At 34.1% G+C, this 13430-nt stretch overlaps 2 protein-coding genes and 1 pseudogene across 2 annotated transcripts; 1 reads left to right on the top strand and 2 right to left on the bottom strand.

Moving 5' to 3' along the window:
* Positions 1–1746: 1746 nt before the first annotated feature.
* LOC104741018 (uncharacterized) lies at positions 1747–2693 on the bottom strand. The gene has a single exon (XM_010461778.3). The coding sequence runs from the start codon at positions 2478–2480 to the stop codon at positions 2061–2063; it is 420 nt and encodes a 139-aa protein (XP_010460080.1). The 5' UTR covers positions 2481–2693; the 3' UTR covers positions 1747–2060.
* A 1112-nt stretch (positions 2694–3805) lies between these two features.
* On the bottom strand, positions 3806–6077 carry LOC104743475 (putative F-box protein At3g52320 pseudogene; annotated as a pseudogene).
* Positions 6078–11009: 4932 nt separating this feature from the next.
* On the top strand, positions 11010–12166 carry LOC147928028 (putative 1-phosphatidylinositol-3-phosphate 5-kinase FAB1C). The gene is made up of 4 exons (XM_087485984.1): positions 11010–11168; positions 11212–11304; positions 11381–11629; positions 11732–12166. Exons 1-4 carry the CDS (start codon positions 11010–11012, stop codon positions 11969–11971), a joined length of 741 nt encoding a protein of 246 aa, XP_087342110.1. The 3' UTR covers positions 11972–12166.
* Positions 12167–13430: the final 1264 nt, after the last annotated feature.

The following is a 13430-nucleotide window of genomic DNA, read 5'->3' as shown; positions in this document are numbered from 1 at the left end:
AGATGAATATTATACACTTCAACCACTAAAATTACCTAATTATGTCCTCTAAAGAAACTAATTCGTCATAGATGCTTAAAGTGGTCGATAGATGATGTATAGTATTGTAAGCTTCCCACAGAAAGATGGATACATTCTTGATTCTAAGTTCTAACATCTGTTTCCAGAAGCCTTGTTGATGCTTCAAGTAAAATGCTCTCATTAATAAATAATTAAATATATATGTTTTTGTCTACCTCACATTATAAGAAAATGTTACCTGTGATTATAATTTTGAGGACAAATTGTGAGGATATCTGTAAAGGGCTTGACGTTGAGTGATCTTGAAGGTTGTAAAGGTACATTAGCTATTTCATTTTCCCGAGGTACTAGTAGATAGCATCGATAACTAACCCTTGTAAGTTAAAAATAATTAAGTCTAAAGTAACTTTTTTGTTTCAAACCTAAAGTCATAAATTGACAATTTGCAACAAGAAAAATATATTTTAATTTTAAATTATATTTATGTGAAAGGGAAAGAGTACCATATTGAAGACCGAAAATAGGAAAATAAAGTAATGGGCAAAATGGAAAAATGTATAGACAGTGCGGTAGTTAATAGCTACCAAACTCGCGACTTTCCACTTGACGAAATAAGTCGAAAGTGATAATGACGATCTCAGACGTTTAAGTAGAAGTAAAACCATTTAGCCAGATATGTGTATAATGTATACCAAGGTTATATAAAGGAGTTTGTGTTTTGTTGCCTTTTTGAGACAATAAAAGCATAATGTGACTGTACATAGTGCAGCACAGTTATCTCATACCTCATAAAGTCCATAACAATTGCAGCCGAAAAAAAAATGAGCTACTGGTTAGGCAAATCTAATATTTTTTTTATTTTCTTTTCATTTTGCTTTCAAAGGCAAGATAAATGAAAAGATTGGTATTAGATTTTAGGTTAAAATTATATTAATTTTATCAGGTCTATACCGTCTATTAGTATGATGCGATATGTATTATTAGTAAAGCGTTGAAGAACAGAAAAAGAAGAAGATAAAAAACTAACAAACGTAGGTGAGGAGGAGATGGGGATTTGGTAGAAAAATATAAGCGTTAGGCAAAAACAGATTCACATGTCATGTCTGAGGTCGGCTTTGCGGGACCTATTTTTGTTGAAACCCAAGTTGATCTTCATCTCTTTCTCTTTGCATCCACACGTGTCCTTTTTACCTTTTCACATCGGCAGGTGTCTTTTTCCACCTCATTCTTTACAGAAATTACTATTCAAAATACAGTCTAAAGCATATTTATTTGGTATAATTTTCAGTTTTAGTTCACATCCAAGTATACATTTTTATTTTCAAAATAATTTAGATTTTAGGTCGCTTTTTGTATAATATGAAGTTCCATCACGGCATCACCCAATTACTTTCTACGTAAATTATGGTTCTATGTAAAATGAGTTATTCTAGATTAGTTTGGATCAGATTGGATTAATTTGTCCAAATTAAACATCTCTTAAACTACTGATTATAATAGTTTATCAACTCATCAATTCTCTCTAGTTTATTAACTTCATATACAATTTTTTTTCCCCAGCTCATATCATTTAAAAGCTAGAAAGAACAAAATATTTTCGAAAATAATTAGCCTTTTTAACTTTATATTCTTGTATCTCTTTTTTCCCCCTTTCGGAAAAAACTATCTTTACATTTATTAAGAACAATTTGCTTTTCTATAAAAATTGTTCCGCACAAAGAAAACTTTTCAATTTCGAGAATCAATTCAATGGCAAGTTGAACAGAGAACATATCCCATAAAGAGAATAAATGTCTTGACTTTACATATTTCCCTGAACATAATTTTTGGTCTACGTACCTTATTAATTTGGTTTTAAAAAAAACCATTAGAAAATTTTGGATATAGGAAAAATATGATGAAACACATATGATCCTAGCTAGTAAAAATTATTAACCAACGATCAATAACGTTCTTTAAACAACTAATTAAAAAAAAGTATGTGACAACAACATACCAACCGCAGATCTTCAAATATTTCTTCTCCGATCATGTTAATTTCAAAGAATCAAGAACCCCATAATTCCAAGCGCTATCAAACCTGAGAGCTTCACCACCGTAAAGCTTTTTCCGGCGGCCGCTCCGAACTGCTCATCGACGGGGTATAGATTTCCCGGCGGACCCGTGATGTACAAGAAATTAGCCGGTGGTGGAGGTGGACAGTTGGGACTGACTTTCTTCGGCGGAGGAGGTGGGAGAGCCGGCGGAGGAGGACACGCAGGTGGTGGCGGAGACGGTGGTGGAGGGGACGGCGGAGGAGGGTTTTGGATGCAGCTTGGTGAACACTTGATGGGATCGACCTCGTCTAGCTTTCTTTCCGATGATGGTGAAGCGTTGATGAGTGTTGGACACGTCAGCAACGTGATCAACATCACCGAGAATATGACGACGGATCCCCGGCGGTGAGAATTTCCCGACATGTTGTGATTGGCGAGTTGTTTTTCTTTGTAAATGATCAAAGAAAGAAATTAACAAAAGGAGAGTTTTGTATATATGGAGATTTGAGATTAAAAGAGTTGAAAAGTTGAAGAGGAGACGTGAAAATGAGAGGTGATGATGAATGCGTTCTCGTTACGTAAGCTAAGTTGAGTGCATGGGAGTCGTAGACTTATTAAATAGTGTATATCATTTTCTGTAAGCTTCTAGTCTTTTTTTTTTGGTTTGTTTAACCCAATTATATAATTGAATAAAGTATATACTATAGTCTGAAATCAAATGATAAATTAGGAACACGGTTAGTTAAGGAGTACTCGTCGGTCCACTAAGTGATCGTATTTTTTCATGTGAGGTGGAGCCCTCATGAACTATTTTGGTTTTCCTCGTCAATAAATTTTTCCTTGGTCGGAATTATTAATTATCGATTAAATCCCACCGTCGTATACCAAAACAAAAGCATAAAACTATACTGTACATGTTTTTAAGATACAAATTTCTTAATTAGTATCTTTGTTATCTAGAGTTAGCGTTAAATTTGATGTACTAAATGGTTTTTCTTGAAAAAAATATGTTAAATTAATGCTTAATTTTGATATATAAAAAAGTTAAAGGGGTATATAATCGTATTAGTATATATGAAAAAGGAGAGTATAATCGTATATATGCGCGAGTGCGTGTAGTTGCTTAATGCGTAAGTGAGTGCTTTTTAAAAAGGAACATTGCTTTAGTTGTTCATCAATTTACATAGATGAGAAAGTATTAAAGAGAAGGAAAAAAAAAGAATTAAAAGCTTTCGTATGATTGAAGAATAATTTGAGACAGAAAATTTTAACAGCGTCGACAATTTTATTAAAAAAATATGTAACCAAGAAAAAGGTTGTGGTGGCCATAGAACATGCGAAAGGAGAATCTGAGTCCGTATTGGTCTAAATTATTAATTATAAAATTCAGTAATCATACAAAATAATGCATTATTATTTAGATGCCGGTTCAACCTTAATGGGCCTAATGAAGATGGCCACAACTTTTAGCATCAGTAACCGTGATGCTCAATGGTGGCTAACGTCATGAAGGTAAAAAATTATGTAGCCTTCCATGTCAAAATCCCGACCTTTCTGCTTATACATTTTTGATGATTCCAACATATTTATGTATTGCAATTTTCATTGCCTGGATACGTTTTCATGTCATTCAACTACCACACATACAAGCTCCTTCTAAAGTTACAATATCAAGAAATCATGGAAAACGTAAATGAAGAGGAAATTGATGAGTGCATGCCTATAATTATTGGCTACTGTCTATTAGCCTAACCTTTCTCTTCCAAGGATGAAGCTCTATTCTTCAACTTTAAGTATAGATACAAAAAGTGCAGTTAACTTGTCAACTTGATACTATATCGTTTGTGAAAACAACGTACTTGTTAATTATATTTATGTTTCCAAATACATGATGCTCTCAATATCATCCGGAAAAATTGTTACAATTATATTACACCTCGTCCTCTTGAATAAATTAAACTAACTAGTGGCATTGTATCAATCCTTTGAGCTATCTCATTCCTCTCTAAATCATAAATGAACTTACGTGGGGGTCGATCCTGAGAGTAACTTACCTTTGACAACCAAAGCTCACCACTCCGACTAGTGCCAGTTATCGCTAACCGATCTCCATAGAGGAGGGGTTTCATCTGAAAATCAGGCAAAACAAAAGTCTTTCTGTCCGACCATTGACTCTTTCCGGCATCTTCAAGAAACCAAACATCCAAAATGCCATCACGAAAGAAACCCAAAGATCGAAAGACAGACACTTTTCCTTTGTAGTTCATGAGATTTCTGCCAGACAAGTCCTTCCAAACGATGCAAGCATTGATGGGTAATTCAATCAAACTAAACTCTTCAGAAGTCAAGTTAAAACTCATAACGACACATTTATTTGCATCATTCCAAGCTCTATAATACAAAACACCGTTAACGGTGATAACCTCATAACAGCAAGAATGAAAAGGGCGATGAGGAATGTGGCATTGAGCCTTTTTCCACCCAGCTCCAGCTCCAAGAACCAACACCTGATGCTCGGATCTCATTACTCTTTCTTCTTCGTAGGTCACGTGCCAAACCGTGCTAAGCACTTTGTATTCATCATTAACAGGATCATGTCCAAAAAAGAACAACACCTTTTCAAAAAATTTCCCTTCCTTTAAGACGGGCAATTCCACAAGCTGCCTTGTGTTGAGGTTACAAATCCGCACTCTTCTCCCATTTTTGAAACACAACAAGCCACGAACAGAGCTCACCAAGCGGCCACCTCCTAATGTCTGAATGGCCAGATCTTTGTCGACTACAGAGACAGATGTGTCCGAGTAATCATGATTGATGACGTGAGCAACGCATACTCGCCATGTGTCTCGCTACCCATACAATACGAGAGAAAACGTCTTCGTGGTGAGGGTTTGAGGAACCGGTTGGTCAAGTACCGAGATGTGATAAGTGAGAGCCAGATCTTTGAGACGCACTACATACGAACCTCTCTTATACAAACGTAAGTTACTAAAAATCTAAATCACATATTCGTATTTATCCACGGCCCTATAGAATATAATTCGGCAACTAACAAAATATGTATCCTTATTTATTCGGCAACTGAATAGTTCAGCTACTTTTACCAAGAAAAAGAATGTAGCTTCGCTTCTACTACTATTTTTTTTTTTACGCAAACCGATTCATTAATCAATTATTCTCCTAAAATTGAGCTCATATGCACATAATTATTGGCTTCATGAAGATTCATTCATCACCTATATCATTCTCCTAAAACTGGGCTTCAAGAAACTAGCTAAGCATATATTTATCCACAACAGACATTTATATGGTTTTCTTCGATTTTTATTTTATTTTTGAGTATATGTGGCAACATAAGTTATTTTAAATATTGGGAATCTGGGAAGACTGGCTGGATCATCATCTGCTTTATTTATCCCTGTCGAAAATTGTAACCAAGACCATACAGAGAAGTAAACATGAAAAACATACGCATGAAACACGTAAAAATCTTTATTCAACCGTTCAACATTTTTTCTAAAAATTATAATTTAATAATAAAAAATTATTTTTATAGTTCTTTTAAAAAGTTATTTTGTTTAAGATAATTCTTATTTTTAATATTGCAATTTTTCGGTAAATCTATATATATTTTTGAGAATTTGTTAGAAATATTTTTCTTTTCAATAATACCTTTTCTGAATATTTCTATTTTTATCTTTTTTTACATAGTTAAAATATGTTAAGTTAATTTTTTGAATTTTTTTAGGTTTGAATTCTCTATTTTACGTTTAGATTATAGTTGTGAGCAGTTGGTGTATTATTTGTTGTTTAGGGCTTACAATTTAGTAATTTTATATATAGAAAATGGGTATTATGCAATCGAGTTATGTTGCCCGAAGTGTGAGCGATTGTGCTGTGGTGTGCGCCCTTATTCTCGTACTGATTTTTCTGAGAATGAAGAAGAAGGATCCAAGAGGCTGTGTAAACCTTGTCGCGGTGCAAATTCAGAAGGACAGCGCTACGACTTGCCTTCTTCATTGGCAACTGATACGACTCGGGTTGAAAATCTTGCTTTTAGGTACAGTTCGACTTCGATTTCTTTAGAAAATTTCGTAACAAGGTTCCGCTTTCTTGCATTGCAAGTCAATCTTTTGTGTGTTATATCGATGATGGTGTGTATTCTTTTTGTTGCTAATTTTAGATGGTAAAAGCATGGCAAAGCGTAATTTTGTTTTATTTCTCTCATGTAATAGCAGTGATGAGTGTAACACCCCGATTTCTTAACTCTAAGTGGACCGGTTTGTTTTGTTATTAAGACTAGCCCTTAAGACCTAAGTTGATCAAAACGACAAGGTTATATGTGTATTGTGTGTGTGCTCGTGGATACAAAGATATGTATACGCATCTATAGCCGTCGCTGTTTTTACAAAAGGGAAGGGATCTTGAGCAAAACCCTAAGTCAATAAGAGTGAGATTATTGTAGCCGTCGTGGTCTTCTACTGTTGTCGTGAGTCTCGTGGAGGAGAAGCATAGATAAACTTCTGTTGTTCTCGTTGGTCTCCATCGTTCCCGTCGGTCACCACCGATCACCACCGTTGGTCAGTCAACCATCGTCTTTCACCGGAGGTGTCACCCGCTGACACCGGAGCAGCCGTAGCCCATCGTCGAGGCCATTATAGGTAAGGAAACCTAGATTTGTTTTATAACTTGGGCTGGAAGTTACCGACTGTTGTAGACCTAATCCTTGATCTGTTGCTTGCTTCTGATGTATGTTACCAAGCCATGAGGAAGTGACCACCGTGAGCTGAACTGTCACGTTGAGCCATCGTGGAGCGGATCCGTCAAGTGTAACGCGGATAAAAGGTAAACGGCAAGCTTCACTTGTGACGTTGTTGTGTGGTTGTTTCGATTATTAAATCAAGGACTATAGCCAAACTAAACCGATGGATTAAACCGAAGCTTATCTCTATGGGAACGTGAGGTTGATTGGTGTTGTTTATTAAACTGAATTATGAAATGGACTGTGGTGCTTAGTGTTTATTGTGAAGAAGAATTGGAATTATGGTGTTGTGCGATTAGTGTTAATTGTGATTATCAAACCAAAGTAATATGTGGTCACGTGAACTGGTCTCGTGGAATTATTAAATTATTGGATTTGGTTTGGTTTAATTACTAAGCTAGATCTAATTAATTTATTAGAATGATACCCAGTCAATTTAAATGGAGACATCGGTTTGGGTTGGTTTAATGGATTATTGTCATCTAAACCATTGCAGATTGATGATTAATGTTGAAGCCGGTTTTCTCTTTATGCTAGTTCTAAGGATTCAATCCAATGGCTAAGGTGAGGGTGGTATTTGCAGATAACAGTAACCTCTTCCTTATATACTCTTCGATAGTTGCTGAGTATAGGCTCAAGAAATGTTTGTTAACTGAATGTGTTTGCGTAGATTCGTGTGTGTGGTAAGTAGGTTGTTAGTAACATGATTTGATGTTATGATTTGATGTTATGAGTTAACGTATATATTATATTATAAATATAATTATGAACATACATGAGAATGAGATGAGAATGAGAAAGGAAAAGATACTTGAGGAGTTGGACTGTAATGGACCAACGGGTTCATTGCAGGTCATAAACAGCTGACGAGGGGAAGAATCGAGTTATTAGTCGTGGTCTTCTAAGAAAGGGGGTTTGGGAGCCAGAAAAAGTGTTAATGGCCAAACCTATAAGGAACGTAAAACTTCTCAAATAATATAAAGAAAAACAGAAATGTTTTAATGTGGTAGTTGCCACAAAGTACATAAAATAATATCGAAGTTATTGATGAAAAATAAGTTGTTTGTTTGATTGATAGACCAACTGAATCTATGCTAAGTAATGGTTGTTGATTATATTTGGAACGTGATTACTGTATGTCCAGTGGACAGAGTTTGATCTCCTCACTGAGTAAACTTGTTTACTCACCCCTTTCTTTCCCTTTTCCCCCAGGTTAGTAAGTTTCAAGAGTTGAAGTATGAAGTTTGATCGTTGGTGATTTTTAAAGAAAGTAACGTTTTTGGCCAGACCGGATGGATTACATGTTGTTCCGTCTTTTGCGACGGTACGGGTGTTACAATGAGTGTGTTGATTCATTCATTTATGGCTTATTCAAGCAAACTTTTTTCATCTTAAATTCATGTCAAAACTTTGTGTTTTATGTTTGTGCTGTTATTGCAGGGATGAGAATTATGTGGCTCATGTCAGACAATCACTTGATTTTGTGAACACTGAATCTCTTTGAGATCATCCGGTGTTGAACCGCCAAGTGGACTACTTTAATGAAGAAGAAGACCAACATATAGAATACTCTGCTAACGAGTTTTCACACGCTCGAGTTCACCCTGTTAAAGCTATGGCAAAGGACCAGCTTCGATCTGTTGTTGCAGGGTTATTAGCATCAGACAATAGGGGACTGGCTGGACATTGATACTAGTTTGGCATGGAAAGCTACCAAATATATTCAGCCAGATACTAGCTACGGAAGCATGGATCCTAGAACCTACGTGAATGTAAAATGTGTTGACTCAGGAAACCTAAATCAGAGGTACTCTACTTCTTAAAACCCCTTTCAAATCTCTCTTTTGATAAAATTGTTAATAGTATATTGTTATTACACTGCCTTCATTAAGGGAATCGTCTGTAGCAAGAACATCAACAACAACAAAATGAATTTTGAGCAGCAAACACCCAAGTTAATGATTTTAGCTGAGTCTGTCAAACAAGAGCGTAGCTTACCAATTAAGTTTCTTTAAAGATTTACTCCCAGAGGTAAGTTCTTTGCTGTTACCTATGGACGATGACTAAAAGTCTCTGAATAATTAGTGGATCGATATTCAGTGTTGTTTTTTTTTGTCTTGAACAGGAACAAGCTCTTGTGAAAATGATAAAAAGAACACTTGGCTTCACTGCAACCTGACATTCTACTGGTGGAAAAAGTGTAACTTCTTACGTCCAGGAATATCTACGTCCTGAAATTCCTGTGGGGGTTGCATGAAGAGGTCACTGCTGGAACATATATCCCGTTGCACTGGCGCTCAAATTTGTTTTGTGGGGAATAGTAATTCCACTGCTAAACTGGGCATGTGTAAGCGCTTCCGAACAGAAAAAAAGTTATTGAACATCAAGAAGCTAACAGTCAAGTGAGAGAAGCATCAAAGACGTTAATGTACTTTGAAAACTGTACTAAACTTGAAATCTTAATAGGAAATTTGAATTCTATACTAAATTTTTTTAAGTCTTTGAAATGTATCTTATGTATTGCACTAAATGACAATTTTGTCTTCAATTACAAATTATTAAAAATAAATACAATTTAATTAAGTTAATTCATAAAAAAAATTATTTTAAAAACATTGTGTAAAGTGTAAACTAAATATTTAGAATTTTGCTAATTTATTTTTTGAAAATGATGAATTGATTTATTATATATAATATTAATCAGTAACTAAAAGATTTAATTAAGATAAAATAAATAAAATCTGCCCTAATTAATAATTAATTAAACGTTAAAATATAAACATAAAATAATTAAATTAATTTATGTTAGAAAAAATATTTTAAAAAATCACTGTTTATAAATTAGATATTGAAAAAATTAGATAATGATGAAATTGTTTATTATAGATAATATTAATCAATAACGAAAATTAAAATTCAGAAAAAAATAAAAATGAGATTTTATAAAACATAAACAATACAAAAAGGACAAAATCAAATTAGTGGCAGTCAAATAAAATTTTATTTAAAATTTTGAAGAATCACACTTAACAGTTTACCAAAACAAGAATTTCGTAGAATCACAATACAATCTCTAAATGCAGTTTCCAATAAAATAGAGATTTTAGTTAACTGTTAAATAACATTTATTTATAAATTAATTTAAAATTTTAATTCTATTGTTATTAAATCTTCAAGACCGTGGATCACGATCCAATAATCTGTTACTTAATTGTGATTAAAAATCTGATATTATCTTTATTACACAAAAATTAAAATAAAATTAATTAGAATTATTCTTTTATGATTTATGTTTAGTAAATACTTTAGATAACAATAGTTTTAAATAAATATATAAATCACTAATAATTCTTCAAATTTTCTCATTTAATAAAAAAAGTTTTGAAAAAAAATTATATATTTTAATTTATTTTGATAATTGTTTGAGCAAAAGTAACCGGCTCGTGAGACTCTATGGAAAACAAGAAATCTAGACAGAAAAATATCTGTTTATTGATCAAGATGTTGATAACAAGTACAATAAATAAGTCACAACTAATGAACTAGAACCTTAATCTTGTTCTTAAGTCGGTTGTTGTGGTTTTGCTAAGCGTCTTTTATTTGCTCCTTATTTTTGTGTCCTTCTTCCTTTGAGAGATCGTTCATTTATAAGGTTCATGAACCCTAATTCCTTGTAGGAACTGCCTTTTTCTTTTCCTTTTTTCTTTGAAGAAAAGGAGAAGGAAAAAAGAGACGAAAAAAAAAAAACTTCCTATTTTATTAATGAATAGTTTCCAATTGTTTGTCGGTTGTTTGTTCTCCAAGGTAAAGGATTGGACTTCTTGTATATGTCGGTAGGCCTTTTTTACAGGTTGTTTATGATCTTTGGAGGTTGTCTAGAACCTTCCATCGAATGAACCGGTCCTCTTAACAACCGGTTAAATATCATTAATAACTTTTTAGCTCTTTCAGACAACCGGTCACATGATTTAACAACTGTTACTGGTTAGTCGATGAATTATTTTTATCCAACAATAATTATCAAGTTTAATAAAATAATAAAAAATTGTGAGCTTTTAGAAAATAATTATCCTGGTAGCTGTATATCATACGCTCTCAGTTCTAGAGATTATAAAGGATTGACTTCTAGCAGGGATGATACCAAGTCGGCACACTTCACCATCAGATACGTTTATAGGAAACTTAACATCATGGTGCAATGTTATTTTGCAAGTGAATTTGAGATGCTGAGGAAACGACTTTTAAGAGAAGAGGACTTCGTGACCTCTCTGGAGCATTGTAAGGAATGGAAAGCTCAAGGGGGAAAGAGCCAGTCTTATTTCTCAAAAAGTGAAGATGGGAAACTTATTGTAAAGCAGGTGGTGAAGACAGATCGAGCTACTTTTCTTCAAGAGGAAGTTTGCTGAAGAGTATTTTGCTTATACTACGGAGAGATTCAAGTCTCGAAACTCTACATGCTTGGCAAACGTTCTTGGAATTTTTCAGGTTCTTAACAAACATGAGTCTTTTTCTTTGGAATTTTTGACCCTATAGCTATGATTGACTCATTTGCTTTCCACAGGTCTCTGTTAAAGGCTGTAAAGAGACCAATCGTTACTACATGGTCATGAAAAATCTCTTTTACAATAAGAATATCTCAAAAGTGTATGATCTGAAGGGATCACAGCGGTCAAGGTTCAATTCAAACACCTCTGGACGAAACAAAGTTCTGCTCGACTCGAACTTACTGAAGGAAGACTTCATCTTCGTTGAAAAAAATGCCAAGAGACGCATGTTGAGGGCCATTTGGAATGATAACTGCTTCTTATCGGTAAGTAAATAAACAAACCCTCCTTTAGATGCGTATTGTCATGTGGAAATAACACTATACTAACACTGGTCATGTTGAAATAACATTAAATCTGATGTGTAGAGGGTTAAGGTAATGGACTATTCTCTTCTAGTCGGACTGGACGAGGAACGCAAAGAGCTTGTCGTTGGTATCGTAGACTATTTGAGAGAATACACGTTCCGCGGAAAAGTAGAGTCAACGGTGAAAGCTTCAGGTGTACTTGGTGGTGAACGAGAACTTCCAACTGTAATCCCACCTGAAAAGTACAAAAAGAGGTTCAGAAAGGCTATTTGTAGATATTTTGTTTCCCTTCATCCTTGATCCATTGATGTAGAGATTGTTCTGTGTTTTTTTCTTGTTTCTTTCTGAACTCTCATCTCTCACAGTATGTTTTTCGTTTTCATGTAAGCAGCAGATTCATTTAGAGAGTTTCATTGTATCATTATGGTATTGAATCTTGATGATCAACTTATGTGTTAATCTATCAATATGTCATCGTAACCGTATTAGACCGGATATTTTACTATATGTTCAAAAGATTAAATATTATTTATGTAGACAAAATTTCACCGATTCTAACCCATCAAAACGGCTCAACTCAGGATGACACTTGTGTGAGTTTTACGAGGGTTCGAGGAATGGGTACAACCTTGATCCTTCATTGCGGCTTAAAATTGAGGTAATATAAATTACTTCTTTTAAAAATTTGTGTTTATATTGATAAAAAAGGGAAAAAAAATTCATTTTTCCCTTTTGTATATTTTGTACCTACTAACCAAACTAATATTGCCTACATTTTTGTGGCAGTAATTATAATTTAGTTAAGTATTGATAAAAAAGGGAAAAAAGCAAAAGAACTAAAAACGTGGCTTGAGAACAAAAATATTTTGATGTTTTGAAGTTCTTCTACAAGAAAGTTCTTCAAATTTATACCATGCAGTTTATTGTTTTACATGAACCAAACCACTTAGAATGTTGTAAGAGATAGAGTGTTTATGATCTTTTCAGATGAATTAGAGTTCTCTTTATTCCGTATCGACAACTTGTGAGTTGTGACTTTGGAAGTATATCTTCATGTTTACGTCATTACACTGATTTCCTCTTTGTTATTTGTTATCGAGAGATGACATAAAGAGGCAGCATTACATTCCCGATGATCTCACTTGAATAGTGTCTGAAGCAAACTATTAATACTCTTATTTATGGTAAGGTGCAACATGATGTTGCTTAAATATTAAAATCAGACAATGTCATTGGAATGCCCAAGTTGTTGTGACGCTCAAAGTGTTTGGTTCTGATCCGCAAATGCTTCGCTGCTTGTCCGTTGACCTTCACCTTACTGGTGTCTACAGCTGACTTTTCTGATTTCTTTCTTCCCAAGCTAACTATCACCTATTGGAAATGGCGGGATTTATGGGTGGTTGAAGGTGATAATTGAACCATTTTGTAAACAACAACTCAAATCAATGAAAAGACTAACATGACTCACTTAGTCACTTCGCTTTAATTTCAGTCTTGAAGGATCTTTCAAACAACCCCGAAAATTATAATTTTCATTTCAATCATTGAATGAATTCGGAATCTGTCATTTTCTAACTTGATGGAGCATTATGTGAAATACCAGAATATATTATACGGTAATGTTATTTGAAAGAATTTGATACCTCCAGCGAAGAAAATGGACTCTTCAGGTAATTACGCCGGTTTATAAGGACATGTGGCCCTTTAGATTCCTACAAAGCAAGTGTAATATTTGACATTTTAACGAATAATGTAGCGA

The sequence above is a fragment of the Camelina sativa genome, chromosome 14 (assembly GCF_030686135.1).
Source record: "Camelina sativa cultivar CO46 ecotype springtype chromosome 14, ASM3068613v1".
Taxonomy (NCBI): Eukaryota; Viridiplantae; Streptophyta; class Magnoliopsida; order Brassicales; family Brassicaceae; genus Camelina; species Camelina sativa.
The sequence above is the reverse complement of the archived record's forward strand: the minus strand, read 5'-3'. Positions and strand labels throughout refer to the sequence as shown.

Bases quoted from the DNA above. Each gene is read 5' to 3' on its own strand.
- LOC147928028 (XM_087485984.1), top strand. From the start codon at position 11,010: ATGGTGCAATGTTATTTTGCAAGTGAATTTGAGATGCTGAGGAAACGA. The intron at 11,169-11,211 runs GTAAAGCAGGTG...CTTTTCTTCAAG, and splicing joins GTGAAGATGGGAAACTTATT to AGGAAGTTTGCTGAAGAGTA. The intron at 11,305-11,380 runs GTTCTTAACAAA...TGCTTTCCACAG, and splicing joins ACGTTCTTGGAATTTTTCAG to GTCTCTGTTAAAGGCTGTAA.
- LOC104741018 (XM_010461778.3), bottom strand. From the start codon at position 2,480: ATGTCGGGAAATTCTCACCGCCGGGGATCCGTCGTCATATTCTCGGTG.